The sequence below is a fragment of the Natator depressus genome, chromosome 12 (assembly GCF_965152275.1).
Source record: "Natator depressus isolate rNatDep1 chromosome 12, rNatDep2.hap1, whole genome shotgun sequence".
NCBI classification, from domain to species: domain Eukaryota; kingdom Metazoa; phylum Chordata; order Testudines; family Cheloniidae; genus Natator; species Natator depressus.
In genome coordinates, this window is record NC_134245.1 from 18334033 (window position 1) to 18347675 (window position 13643).

Below are 13643 nucleotides of genomic sequence, written 5' to 3' on the forward strand. Positions count from 1 at the left end.
TACAATTATAGAGTCATGAAATAACATCCACGTAAGCAGGACAGAAATCACCATTTATTGAAAAAGGGCCCAATTAATGTTTAAATGAGATGTAAGAGTGTGGTGGTGGTGGTGTATTTTCTTGGTTCATGAAAATAAACTAATTAGCATAGCAGAATGGAGAAATCTTGGATTGGATTTTCAAAAGCACCGTAGTCTGAGGAGTACACATCACAAGACTGTTGTGCTACTATGTCACTTTGGCATGTGGTTTTGAAAATCCTTTTTGTATGACTGTTTAAGAGCAGCACTCCCCCTTTTTAAGTCTCCTGTCTGGAGCTGTATAAACCTCATAATTTCACCTCTATTCCCACCTGCAAAATTTACAGAAACGGACACTTCACCATCCAAAGTAAGCAAGTTTTAAGATTAATGCAAAACTAACTTTGCTTTTCAAAGAGGCCTATTTTCCTATGGAAATGTGTATATATACATGCCCCCAACAAAGAACCAGGTTCATTTTGAGTTTGTAGCGAAATGCAAAAGATGTGAATTATGAGTTCGGTTTTCTTTTGATTACAAGTATTTCATAGTTCTCTCCCTCACCCCACCCCTCCAACCTATTCATGGCAACTAGGTTAATGTTTAAAGCAATCTAAAAAAAAAATATTAAACATCCAAATCAAGATGCTTTGATATGGTTTTACATCCTGTATTTTATAGAAAAGCAACCAACCAAAAAGTCCCAGAAGCTAAAATTGAGAAATCCACTAAAAAGCAAATCAGAAGATAAAAAAAGTTCCAAGCTTCATCAGTAAAGCACCATTCTAAAAACTGAACTTCCACAATCCCTGTTCATCTTCCAAGAATGTTGATCTATAACTGGTGGGCAACCTGTGGCCCGCACATAGCCCATCAGGGTAATCTGCTGGTGGGCCGCCAGCGGGAAGTGGTGCGGGCCTTGGTTGCCCACCACTGATCTATAAGGTACGTCTATGGTGCATTCTCCTTTTGGTGACATGTAGAATACGTATATACACCCCTAGCACAGGTATAAATGGCAGCATCATGCTGCTTAGTCAAGTAGACACATCAGAACCTTATGCTATGCCTCCCCTGTCTACACTGCTATTTTGGGCAGTATTGTGTCCCATTGCAGGGGCCTTTCCTCACCACCGAGAGCATCTGGAGCCTTTCCCTGTCCCAAAGAAAGATTCTGGCATCTCCCTTCTGGTTGAACAGCTGTAGCGCATCATGTGAAGAGGAGACTGGCTGCTCAGGGAGACACAAATTAAAGTAAAACCAATCCAAAAGAAAATATAGATCTGGTTCAACAAACAAAGGAAAATGTCAACTATCAAAACTAGGAGAGCTAATATCTTTTATTGGACCAACTTCCATTAGCCAAAGAGAAGATTTTTGATAAGCTTACACACAGCTCTTCAGGTCTGGGAAAGGAAGAAGAGCTCTATGTAAGCTCATCTTTCTCCATCAGAAGTTGGTCCAATAAAAGATATTACCTCGCCCACCTTGTCTTTCTAATACCTGGGACCAAGACAGCTACACTGACACTACAAACTACTATCAGAATTGTCAATATTTTGACAAACCAAACCAGAATTTTTCATGACTTTCTATTCTGTGAAAAGTTTGGATATTTTGACTTTGTCCTGAAAGAAAAAAGCGTCAAAATACCAATTTCCTGCGTGACAGAAATTTTAATTTTAGACCAACTCTAGTGATATGTGATCAAGTATCTTGTAACATCTGGGAGACGTTTTCATAGATTACAGTGATGCCCTTATAGAGCAACGGAAGTTTATTTGTAAGTGTTCTCTCTCAAATTCTACCACCATGCTACTCATACTATTCGGTGAGAAGAAACATTAGCTACTTTTTTTCTCTGTAAATGACAAAGTCTGATATCTAGAAACTTACTTGCTCAGTACAAAGCAGCACCATAAATACTATAATAGTTAGTACCAAGATAAGGTACAGTTCAAACTACCATTCTGAAGTAAAGGTTAGTCATTATTAGCCAAAACTGAAATTAACTGAAGTTTCTATTGAAAATGTAACTTTGCCATTATAGTCAAATATCTCTGACAATCACCACAGTTAGCAAGGAAGATGACATAAAAAACAGTGGAATACATGGATTACCATTCTAAACACACCACAGCATAAGTATTTAAATTGTTCTGTGTGCAAGTCATATGTCTGATGTCAAACAAGTTCATGTGCATGTAATCTTAGGAATTTGTATATACAAGTAATGTATGCAATTATCTGTCTTTCCTTCCATAACGGCAAACATAAGGACTTGACGAATAGCTTTTCTGAAATGCTCAAAATGTGTTAGTTGAAGTTGTTACTGGAATTAAGAAGCCAGATCCTCAGCTGCTGTAAATTGATGTGGTTCTGTTGATGTCAATGAGCTTCTTTAACTTATAGCAGTTAAGGATAAGGCATTAAAGAGTATTCCTTGGATACAAATCAGTGGGTTTTTTAACAGGCCATTCTTTGCTTAGGAAAAAGTTAAAAAATAAAGTATTCCATATGGGAAAGTGAAAACAAAGAATGGACTTAGGTTGGCAGTCTTATAAATCCTAAACTAATGCAAGTCCTTGAGAAGGAGACAGGAGAGAGCTTCCTTTTGCTATGATGAAGCAGAGTTAGGAGAGTGTAAAATTAGTATTCTGTATTTTTAATACCAAAATAAAACCAAACACAATCCTGCTTTTCACACAATAAAAACAGGGTCCTGTCTTGCTAACTCTCACAATCTGCCATAAGGCGTCCTACTATGTGAAGTCCTTTTGAATTCAACGGGATGCTCATGTGAGCGTCAGCAGTATTCTGGACCCTCAAGAGCCAGTTTTCAGAAAGGATAGTTATTTCTCAAAAACAGTTAACATGGGCATGTGTTTGTGGTCTGCACTTAATGAACTGGCCAAAAAAACAGTTATACTGTGCCAGATGTCTCATGTTATTTAAGGTGCAACAACCCTATTCAATTTAGTAATCTGAATTAAGCCTACGATGACATACCTGAATTGCTGCAACACCTTCTTCTCGAGTGCGAGCCTTGACAAATGCAGTGTTGCCCTGGTCATATCCACTCAGAATGCTGCTATAAAGATCATTCTCTTAGCCTGTCACATGTCCAACATACATAAGTGGCTTGTCTTCACTTTCAAAGCCCTTCACAACATGTCCCCCACCCTATTACCTCTTCTGAGATGTCAACTCCTAGCTCTGATCAGCCCACAACGCCAGCCTCCATTGCCTACTTGTTTTGTGGCTTTTTTGATGCTGCCCCTCATGCTTGGAGGTGCTCTCCCTAAATAGCCACAAATATACTCCACTCATTATCCTAATTCAAATCCCTCTAGCTCTCTGATGCCTATAAAACTTAACCATGATTAGGCTGCTTGTGTGCTGAGACTACAACCTCTCATGCTGACCAATATTGCCTCATTATTTCCTTGAATTCCCATCCGTCTGTCTGTATCCACCTGTTGTGTTTTGTCTTATGGTTAGATCTTATGTAAGATCTTTGGAGCAGCATATGTCTTTTTGTTCTGTTTGTACAGTGGGGACTAGAGCTCCAAAGTACTATGATAATACAAAAAAAACAACACATAATGGATGTTTTTGCCCTGCCCTCCTAATTGCATGTTTTAAGGTCATTTTTAAATTGTGAAAAATACTGTTCTCACTTTGAGCAGTACAGATCTATAACTAAATTACAGCCAACTTAACTTCATTCTTTACACATAGTTGCTATAATTATGTTCATAAAGAGCTTAGGGCTTGACTAAAGCCAGATTTTACCTACACTGTACTCAACACTATGGGGGAAGAAAAACATTTGTGGTTTCGGTTGAACTTCTGCCCATACCCATAGCACATCTGCATATTTTGTGCTAATTGTACAAATAAACTGTATGCTATTATCACCGGAGTCTAATCCTATCTCCATGGACTATAATAATAAAAACACCCTGTCAATAGCAATAATTTGATTTTTTTTCCCCCAGGAACTAAAGCTTTTTAATTTGCAACACACATGTAGGAAATGTAAATGGATATTATGAATTTTAGGAAGTATTAGAAAAGGAAATGTGTACTTGTAAAAATAATAAATCAAAGTTATCTGTTCCACTGAAAATATCACCCATATACTAACAAATTTTGCATGCAAATTGCATAAAATCAGGTAACTTCCATAGTGTACATCTGGATGTGAACTAGGACTTTTCTATGCATCTGTGCTAATTATACTGAAAGACAATGTCCAGGAATGAACTGTAGCAAGATAACAAGGTTTACACCTGGGTAAGTAACTATGAAGAAAATTACTACTTCATCTTACAGAGGGGGCATAAAGAGGAAAAAACCCACAGTGCTATCTTAATATAGGTTAACTTTTCCAAATGAGACTTACTGGAAGAACAAGGCCTCTTAGTGTAATTTCTCCAGTCATTGCTACATCTGAACGCACCAGCCGCCCACTGAAAAGTGAGGCAAGACAGGTTACTATGGTAACTCCAGCAGATGGTCCATCTTTTGTGACGGCTCCAGCTGGGAAGTGCAGATGGATGTCGGTGTTGTCAAGGAGATCAAAACTTCCAGAAGCTTAAAGAAAAAAGAGAATGGTTTTGAATGTGGAAAATTCAAACCTGTGTTGTTCCTGGTCTTTGTTCTAAAAAGGCCACGGGAGACCTAGAATTCTTAGCAAATGCAATATATGAAAACAGTATACTTAAAAATGGGGGGGGAGCACCCTGAAAACACCCCCCCCCCCAGTGAAAACACTACATTGCCCCACGAAAATCTAAACTTTCCTAGGCCAAAGGTGGCTTGCTATCTATATTAAACAGGATAAAAATCTAGGATTTTCTGGAAAAAAAAACCTGGATATTTTTAAGGCCTAAACTTATTACAATCTCTTAAAACACTTAAGTAGAAATAAATATACTGAATCCATGAGCTTTCATCAAAAATTTTGAGTTAAAGGCTGATTTTCTATATAAAGAATTAATCAGGGGTAAAATATCTAACTTTTGAGGTCAAGCATTATAAATTGCATAACAGCCATATATCATAGTAAGGGCTTGATCCTGTGGGGTACCCAGGGACTGTGCCACTGGGTTCAAGAGACTGGCAAAGTCATCACAGGCAGTGGGACCTGGCCTCTGACTCCGAGCGACACTTTCATGTATCTCATCAGGATCATCCACTGAGCCTACGTGGGTGGTCTAAACCTTCTATTTCATAGCTTCTCCCTACCTGAGCTCTGATTGGCTTATTTCACAATATAAAAGAAAGTCACTAGCAAAGCACCTGGAACCAGAGTTTGTTGAAGCGCAAAACCAGCTTTTGACAACAATAGCCTCTTTGCAGGCACAAAAAGAATATTTTCTTCATTTATTCAAAGTTGAAAAATCAATTGGAAGTTGAAAAAGTAGGAAAATCACTTCTTTTTCACTTCCAATCAATAAAAATGAGGGAGGGCATGACATCTGCTAGTTTTAAAATTTTGAAGGACAGCCTAAATAACTTAGAAGACTGTTTCATTTTCAAGAAACATAGGCAAGTAGGAACTCCAGCTCCAGTCACTTTCATTTAGGCATATTTGAAAATTTTCCCAGGCTGACTTGAAACAATCAGTTTAATTCACTGACTAAAGTAATACCTCTGTTTAATAACAAATCATTTAGCTGTAGATGTGTACTACCTTTTGAGAAGAGAAATTTGTGTGTCCAAAACAGTTAAGGTTGTTCTGTTTAATAAAAATAAATTCTGTCCTGTTCTGTGTTTAATTAAATTCCAGTTACCATTCTAATTCAGCGCAACGCAAACCATGAACATAAAGTTAATTATCTAATATATAAGCAATAATATATCACACTTTTTCTAATATACTAAAATTGTACAATTAATAAGAATCTGAAAATATTAAGCTATAAAAGTGCTTAAATAAATGTATATAGTTACAGCATATCCTCTTAGCTAGCAAAAAAAATGTACCAAATCTAGTGTAAAGGCTCTACTTAGCTGTAAATCAACATGTTTGAATGGTTATAACAACTAATGAGAAAAAGCACCTTGTTTTAGAAAATAACTGAACAAATGGAAAAAATTATTAAAATCATTTAAATCGAGACATTTCACTTAATTTAAATTGCCTTCATATAAATCAATCCACCCTGATACTAAATTCCTAGACAAAAAAATATAATCAAGAATGAATTAAGATTGTAAATAGTTCTACTTACAAAAATTTTTAAATGTTTAGAAGTCAGGAAATTCAGAGCGTTGGTTAAAACTCAGTAAAGGACTAATAATTTCTGGTAAATAGTTATAGGTTCAAAATAAACCTTGACTGTAATCTGTACCCCAACAACCATCTTTCAACTATGGACCAGAGACTTCACAACTCCAGAGAAAATGGCTTGTGTACCTGTAAACTAATCTCACCCTTTATGAAGATCTGAATGAAGTCTACATTTTCCCCTTGCCCTTCTGGTATAGGACACAGAACACCATCTCTTATTATCACATAGAACTCTGCTTCTATTTACCACTCTACCTGATATACCCTCTAAAGATTGTGTGTTGTAGCCAAGCCAGAAATTGTTCATTTGGTCCTTGGACGCTCTGCTGAAACTACCAACAGGAGGTCTGTTAGTCCTGTTTATTGTGTTGGTTTTTACTATTTGGCTACTCAGCTCCCCAGAACAACAGATCACCAAACCATGCTGCAGTCTTCTAGAACTTTTGATTTTTTTGATTAAATCATACAAGATTTAAAACTCATTTTCATACTAAAGTCTTTTTTCAGGCTATTGATGGATAAAAGATGCTTGTGCTTCACAGTTTAATAGTTCTAGTACAGCCCAAAAAGCCAGTGAAAACGTCTATGCCTACAAGGCTTATTATACAAAAGTTTTTTTTAAAAGAAACCTACTTTTTATAGAAATGGTTTCTTTATTTTATAGAACAAAAAGTGTTATTTCTGAAAAATAAACACTGCCCGGAGACATTTTAACTCTCAAATACCACAGCACTGGGTTGCTGACAGAGAACCAGAAAGTAAGCAAATAGTTTAATGATGAAAAGCAAATTAGAAATTTAAAATGGATAGAATTTTAAACATCTAAAGTTTCCTTAAATAAATTAAGTTTCCTTAAATTCCTTAAATAACTTAACAAAATACAACACTGGGCTGAATCCTCAGCTGTAGCCAGACATGGCTAACCATCAGCAGGCAGAGGAGAAACCACAAAAGAACGATTTGTGGCTGGTGTTTTTTTGCTGGTCTCATTTTCAGCATAGTGTAGAGAGGAGCCTATTTCTCCTTTAAGGTAAATATAATTGTCCTAATGTGTCTTAGATAATCAATTAAATAAGACAACTTTTCATGTAAATCAGCAACCTTTTTGTTATTATAATTCATTATTGAAAAATATAATGGTATATTTTGGGTCATCACAGAAATATCATAAGCTTTGCATAGGAATTAAAACAATTGCTTATATGCATCTCTTTGGTGAGAGGTTACAACAGGTATTCATCTCTATGTTGCATTAGGCTCATACCAACATTCTTGTTTTGTGTTTTTCACATACCATTAGTTAGCTGGTATTTCTTTGCATTGCTACGCAGCCAGCTAATTGCAAGATGTGCCGACTCCTTCATGACATCCCCCAGCTGCCCAGTTAGAGTAAGCTGACCTTCACCATCCATTTGGCTGGCTTCTACAAACATGATCTCACCTCCTAAAGGAGTCCAAGCCAAGCCTATGGCTACTCCTGGCTGATTCAAACGTTCAGATACCTAAGAGAAAACAACTCAGAGTATAACATGATTTTCAAGAAAGAGAACAACTCAGCAAGGCTTTGGAAATATTTTCGAAACTCTTAACATTCACAACTTAAAAGTGAAAACTTAGAATAACCTAATTTTCTGGGGCAGAGTTTTACTGATGCCTTCAAAGCAACTCCTAAATTTTAGGCAGAAAGGCTAAAGGCAAATCTCCAACCTCATATTTAATTCCACCCGGCAATAATTCTCCCCAAGTGTGAAAATAAGTTACAGCATTAGGGTATGTCAATGGATGCGCTAGCTCTCATCTATGGCATGCAGCTGGTGATCCAGAGTCCACTTAAATCAATGGGAGTTTTTCCTTTGACTTATTAGACTTTGGATCAGGCCCATTCTGCAAATACTTGGTCCAATTTTTAAACAAGTTCACTTTGACCGTGTTCACCCCTCGTGTCTGCTTTTTATGATTCTACCACCATGAGAGCCTTACCTACTTGAACAATTGTGAAAACCAAATTTTAATCTTGAATATTGCCCCAAAGTTTATTTCAAACAATGTTTTCAAAAGGAACATTTGCAAGTGCTCCTTTATATAGAATGAGTGTATAAATCTAAGGCCATGTCTGCATGTACGGTGCTGCAGTGGCACAGCTGTACCGATACAGCGGCACTGCTGCGTCGCATCTGGTGAAGATGCTCTATGCTGATGGGAGAGAGCTCTCCCGTCAGCATAATTACTCCACCTTCGTGAGCGGCAGAAGCTAGGTCAGCAGGAGAAGCTCTCCCACTGACATAGCGCTGCGCACATGGGCACCTACATCCGTGTACTGTATGTCGCTCAGCAGGGTGGTTTATTCACACCCCTGAGAGACATGAGTTATTCAAACATAGGCTGTAGTGCTGAAATAGCCTAAAGAAATACAGATAAATGAAGGCAGCATATGAGTTTCCTTCCCATTTTAATATTTTGCCCCCCCTATAGAATGGCAGAGATTGAAAATCATTTGAGTCATGACTCTGAAAAGGCGGATTATTAACTAAATGCTTTAGACTAGAGAACAGTTTCATTCACAGAGGCAGAAGAGAAGTGCCTCAACTGGGCTTTTTGTGGCAGGGAGTGGAGAAGTGCTTTTACAACCTGCAGACAAATGGAGTGAAAATTCCCTCAGCGATAGCATGGATGCAACATTTCTACTGGTCCTGATTTCACAGCATACTCCCGTTACATCCTCCTCTTCAAACATAAATACAATGCGAGGAAGGGCATCCACTGTATGGGTCACAACTGTGCTACTCTAAAAAAATCAAGGTTTTTAAAGCAAACCATTCTTTGTAAAAGTTTGCACACTAGGTATCCTCTTCCTCCTGCCTTCCTCTGTAAAAAAATCCCAATTATGCCATCAAATACTTAAGGCAAACATATTTTCTCAGCTGCAGAGTGGTGGAATGAGTTTATTTTGAATGTCAACTATCTACAAAGCACAGATTATTGTTACCCTAACAGTTTTCTTAGGTCTGCTATCCTCCAAGTGTTACCACTACCAAAGATAAACTACACTGTAAACACTGTGAAAATGTAAAGCACTGCACATGGTAAGTGTGAGAGAATATGTCTGTACCAAACTGTCAACTCCATTTTGTTTTGTGTCCATTTTGTTTTGTTTTGTGACAATATAGCCATAAATTGCAATCTACATTTTTTAAAAATTCACTACAGTCTTTGTCTTGCTAATACAATCAGTGCTGAGCCAGGTGTTAACCTCCAACATACCACGTTAAGAATGGTCTAATTCTGTAAATTTAGTAATGGATTGGCTTCTTTCAAAAATTCTTAGCTTAAAACAATAGTCACTGTCCCAACTCTACCCCCAGGACTTCTTAACATAACTGTGCCTATTTCAAGGAGTTATGAAGAGAGCATCTCCCCACCTCCTCTACTGATTTCCATTCCTGATAGCATTAAGGCTCTCTGCTGGTTTAATAAAGCAGTGGGTACAGCTCAACACCTTCACTGGACTCTCACAAAACCTTCCATCATGTTCTTTAATCATTTAAGATTAACACAATATAAAATGCTGCTAAAAAGGAAAACTCGAAGTCACCCTTTCAGCATGGCCTGGCATTCTCTTGTTTATCTTACCGAATACTGAACTTTACAGAAAGTTGAGGACTTGTTACAAACATGATAGTGATCAGCATTTCTGAGTATGTTTAAAATACTAGGTTGTTATATGAAAATGCCCATTAATACTGTACTCCAATACTGTACTCCATTAAAAAAAAACAACACCCCCAAACCAAAAACGTAAAGCTTGTAAATAATTTGTACTCTCTTGAACAGCATCCAAAATATTTGGCAGTGGTGAGAAAGCAAACAATTGCTTACACAGTCTGAATTAATGTTGCTCCTCGGTTGATTACCAAGCTAGCCCACTACTGCAATAAGCATGTGCTAAACAAAAGTGCTGGTAAAAGACTGCTTTTTAGTGCCTGGCTTGAGTCACATGACATTGGTGAGGCTTATAACAGGTCATATGGCAGGAATCAGTATCCAGTGTCTGTCACAACTTTAATTTTTTTCTGTTCCTGACTTTATGTTTAAATTTAATCAATTTATTTGAGGTACATATATGGGATCTCTCAGTGCCTCACAATCTTTAATATATTGCTTCTAACAGCACCCTCTTATGGGTCGTAAAGAAATACATTTTACAGATGGCAAACTGAGGCACAAAAAGACAGTGACTTGCCCATAGCTACACAAGAAGTCTGGGGCAGGGAACTGAACCCATGTTTTTCAAGTCTCGGGCTAGCATCCTAACGATTGGAAAATCCTGCCTCTAAATTTATGACCATAGTTCACAACCTGCCAGGCTCAAATATGGTATGCAATGTGGAGAAAGACCCTAACTAAAGAACACCAAAAATTATTCATAAAGCAGCTTAAAATGCTGTGAAATTCATCCCTTTAATGTAAACAATTCTTACTGTAACCTTTGTTTTATGTTTCTGCATTTCTGATGTAAATAACTTTCAACAATAAATAGAATGGACATTAAACTTGTGTAGAAATTTGTAGGGAAATATGGGACTGAAATGAAGGAGATTTGAGAATAATGTTTTTAAATGTTTAATGTGGCAGATATTGAGCTGTCATATAATAATCTAAGAATGCAGCTAGGTAAGAATTTTATAAACCCTATATGCGACCTGGTCAGTGACTAGAACATTCTGTCGCACACCTGAAAGACAAGCGGGCGGGGGGAAGCTATTGATTTTGAAGATCCTATTTCATGTCTCCAGCAAAATTGTAAACCCTATTTTCCCAGGCCAGGAACTTGGAAATCAAAGAACAACAAACAGTTAAAAAGTCTCTCTCAGGAGACCCTTCCCAAGATCCTTCCCTACCCTGCCAGTTTGTAGTCTGTGTTGTAAAAGCAGCCTGGCCTTAATGAGGCCAGTCTATTCTAGACACTGGTCCTGCCCAGAAAAGGTGAAAAACACCCTGAAGATGATTTTCAAGGAGACAAGGCCCATCAACTGTCTCTCAACTATAGATCCATCCACAAGACCAATGACCTGTCTACAAGGAAGTCTGGCTGGGGGGAGGGGCTGGAGTACCTCAGCTTTGGCACATGGCCAAAAGAATCTATGGTTTTATTTAAGGGGGAATGTTCCATGTGAAAGGGGATCATCCACCACCACATGCCAGAAGACTGGCCTGGAGAGTGTGCCTTATATACCCAGGTCTAGGAACAGTGAGCATATGAGATTCAGCAGTTGGGTCTACTGGACTGGGCCAGGTTGTGACACTAAAGCTATGTTTACAAACTTCTGCTGGTATTACCTGTTGGTCATGAGTGAGCAGAGGTGTGATCCATGACCAACAGCTCTGCCGAAAGAAGTCTGTGATTTAGATGCAGCCATACTGGCAAAACTGCACTTTTACTGGGATAGCTTGTTTCATTCATGCGGGGTGGTTTTACTATTTTGGTACAAAGTGCAGCTATGCCAGTATACCCATACCACTAAAGCACACCTAGCGTGGGCATAGCCTAAGTATTCTAGCCTTCCTCAGATGCTTCCCTATAAACAGCTTCCAAGGCTACCAAAATTCTCAGGTATCTCACAGCTCAAACACAGGCCTACCTTCCTCCAGCCCTATCTGAACAACATGATTTTGATCAGTTTGAGATAAGCATAAGGAAGGGTGTGTTGTACTCCTGTTTATTTTATTGATCAAGGCTCCTCCTACTAAATGGACATCCAAACACAATTAACAATGCAATATTCAGGCAGTAATCCATCCCATCACCGAAGTATAATAAAAACTGAGAATGCAAAGGTTTCTTAATGTTTGGCTTTCATAAGTTCCCTTTCCTGTCTAACAAGTACAAAACAACTTCCTTTCTGCAGTTAAAATGAGTGAACAACTGTTCACTCTACAGCTATTGCCAGTGATTACTGGCCAAAAGGATGTGCATGAAAGAAACGCAGATCGACACTGCTGCAATTGATGCAGCGGGTGTCGATTTAGTGGGTCTAGTGAAGACCTGCTAAATTGATGGCAGAGTGCTCTCCAATCAACTTCAGCTCTCCGAGAAGAGTAAGATAAGTTGACCGGAGTGTCTCTCCCATCAACGCAGCGCAGTGAAGACACCGGGGTAAGTCGACCTACGTGACATCGACTCCTGTGACATTGTTCATGTAGCTGGAATCGCATAACTTAGGTCAACTTATCCCAGTAGTGAAGACAAGCCCAAAGGCAGCTGATTCTCACACTGTCTCTCAGAGGGACCGTTCTGCTTGCAGGCCCAGCCGGCTTAGTCATGTGCAGGCAAACACTTATCACATGTGTAAGAATTAAAGTTGGTGTAAGGTAACAAAATGTATTTGAAGCTATTATCCCCTCACAAAAGGGAACTTAAACTCAACATACTCCTTTTCAGTACTTTGAGATTTCTGATTTTGTGTTCTATGCTTTGTCTGTGCTGCAAGGCACTTAGTACCACACTACATTTGACCCATAGCCATAGATTTTCTTAACGTTTACTTTATTTTTCTGTTTGATGGCTCAGATGTGAAAGCTGTAACTGCGATACTTGAGACTGGCTCCTGAATTATATCCTGCTTGCCATGGGAAGTGGCAGGATGGAAGATCAGAGGGCACAGTGCTTTTGGACTTAGGCAAGACATTAAGCTGTTTGCATTTATTCACAGATCAAGTGATTTAGTTAGAACTTTTTTTAAAAAAAAAAAAGAATGTTGTTTGTACATAAGAGACTTGATTTCGCTTATATGGCATTCTTAAAAGTCTCTAGGATCATTTAATCTACTAAAAACTCTACAAGACTTATCGCCTAATAGAAGCCACAATGACCAATCCCTGGAATTTGCTTTAGCTACAGTATGCGCTTTTCTCATCACATATTATTAGAGTATTAAACAAACATCTGTTCACCCAGAGTAGTAAGGAAAGTACAGTAATAAACAAAACCAAGGATTATTTGAGTTCTGTCTGGTATTGCTCAGGGATAAGTGCCTAACAATGTTCCAACATTTTATTGCTCTTGCTTTGGAGACCAGGTGCCTGACACTCATGCATCTGGGAACCTGTCAGGCCTTTATGCATCTCAGGTAGACTCCTGTATAATGAGCAAGTCCACCCCATAAACTATGCTTTGGCCTACAGAATGGTGCACTGGGCTGGAGGCCAGGACACCACAAGTCTCAACTGTTCTACTGAATCATGTTAATATTTGTGTATTTCATAACCTTCATTCCTGATCAAGGCCTCATACTTGCCTGTTCTCTAAGGCAACGGTATCATT

General features: G+C 38.3%; 1 protein-coding gene across 3 annotated transcripts in view; it reads right to left on the bottom strand.

Moving 5' to 3' along the window:
• LONP2 (lon peptidase 2, peroxisomal) overlaps positions 1–13643 on the bottom strand; it is an 89307-nt gene that overhangs the window by 4128 nt on the left and 71536 nt on the right. For all 3 annotated transcript variants that reach the window (XM_074968649.1, XM_074968648.1, XM_074968647.1), the window contains 2 exons: positions 7617–7824; positions 4430–4620 (listed from right to left, as the gene is read on the bottom strand). In XM_074968649.1, the coding sequence (XP_074824750.1) occupies positions 4430–4620; positions 7617–7824 (399 nt within the window). The remainder of the gene's footprint in view (positions 1–4429; positions 4621–7616; positions 7825–13643) is intronic.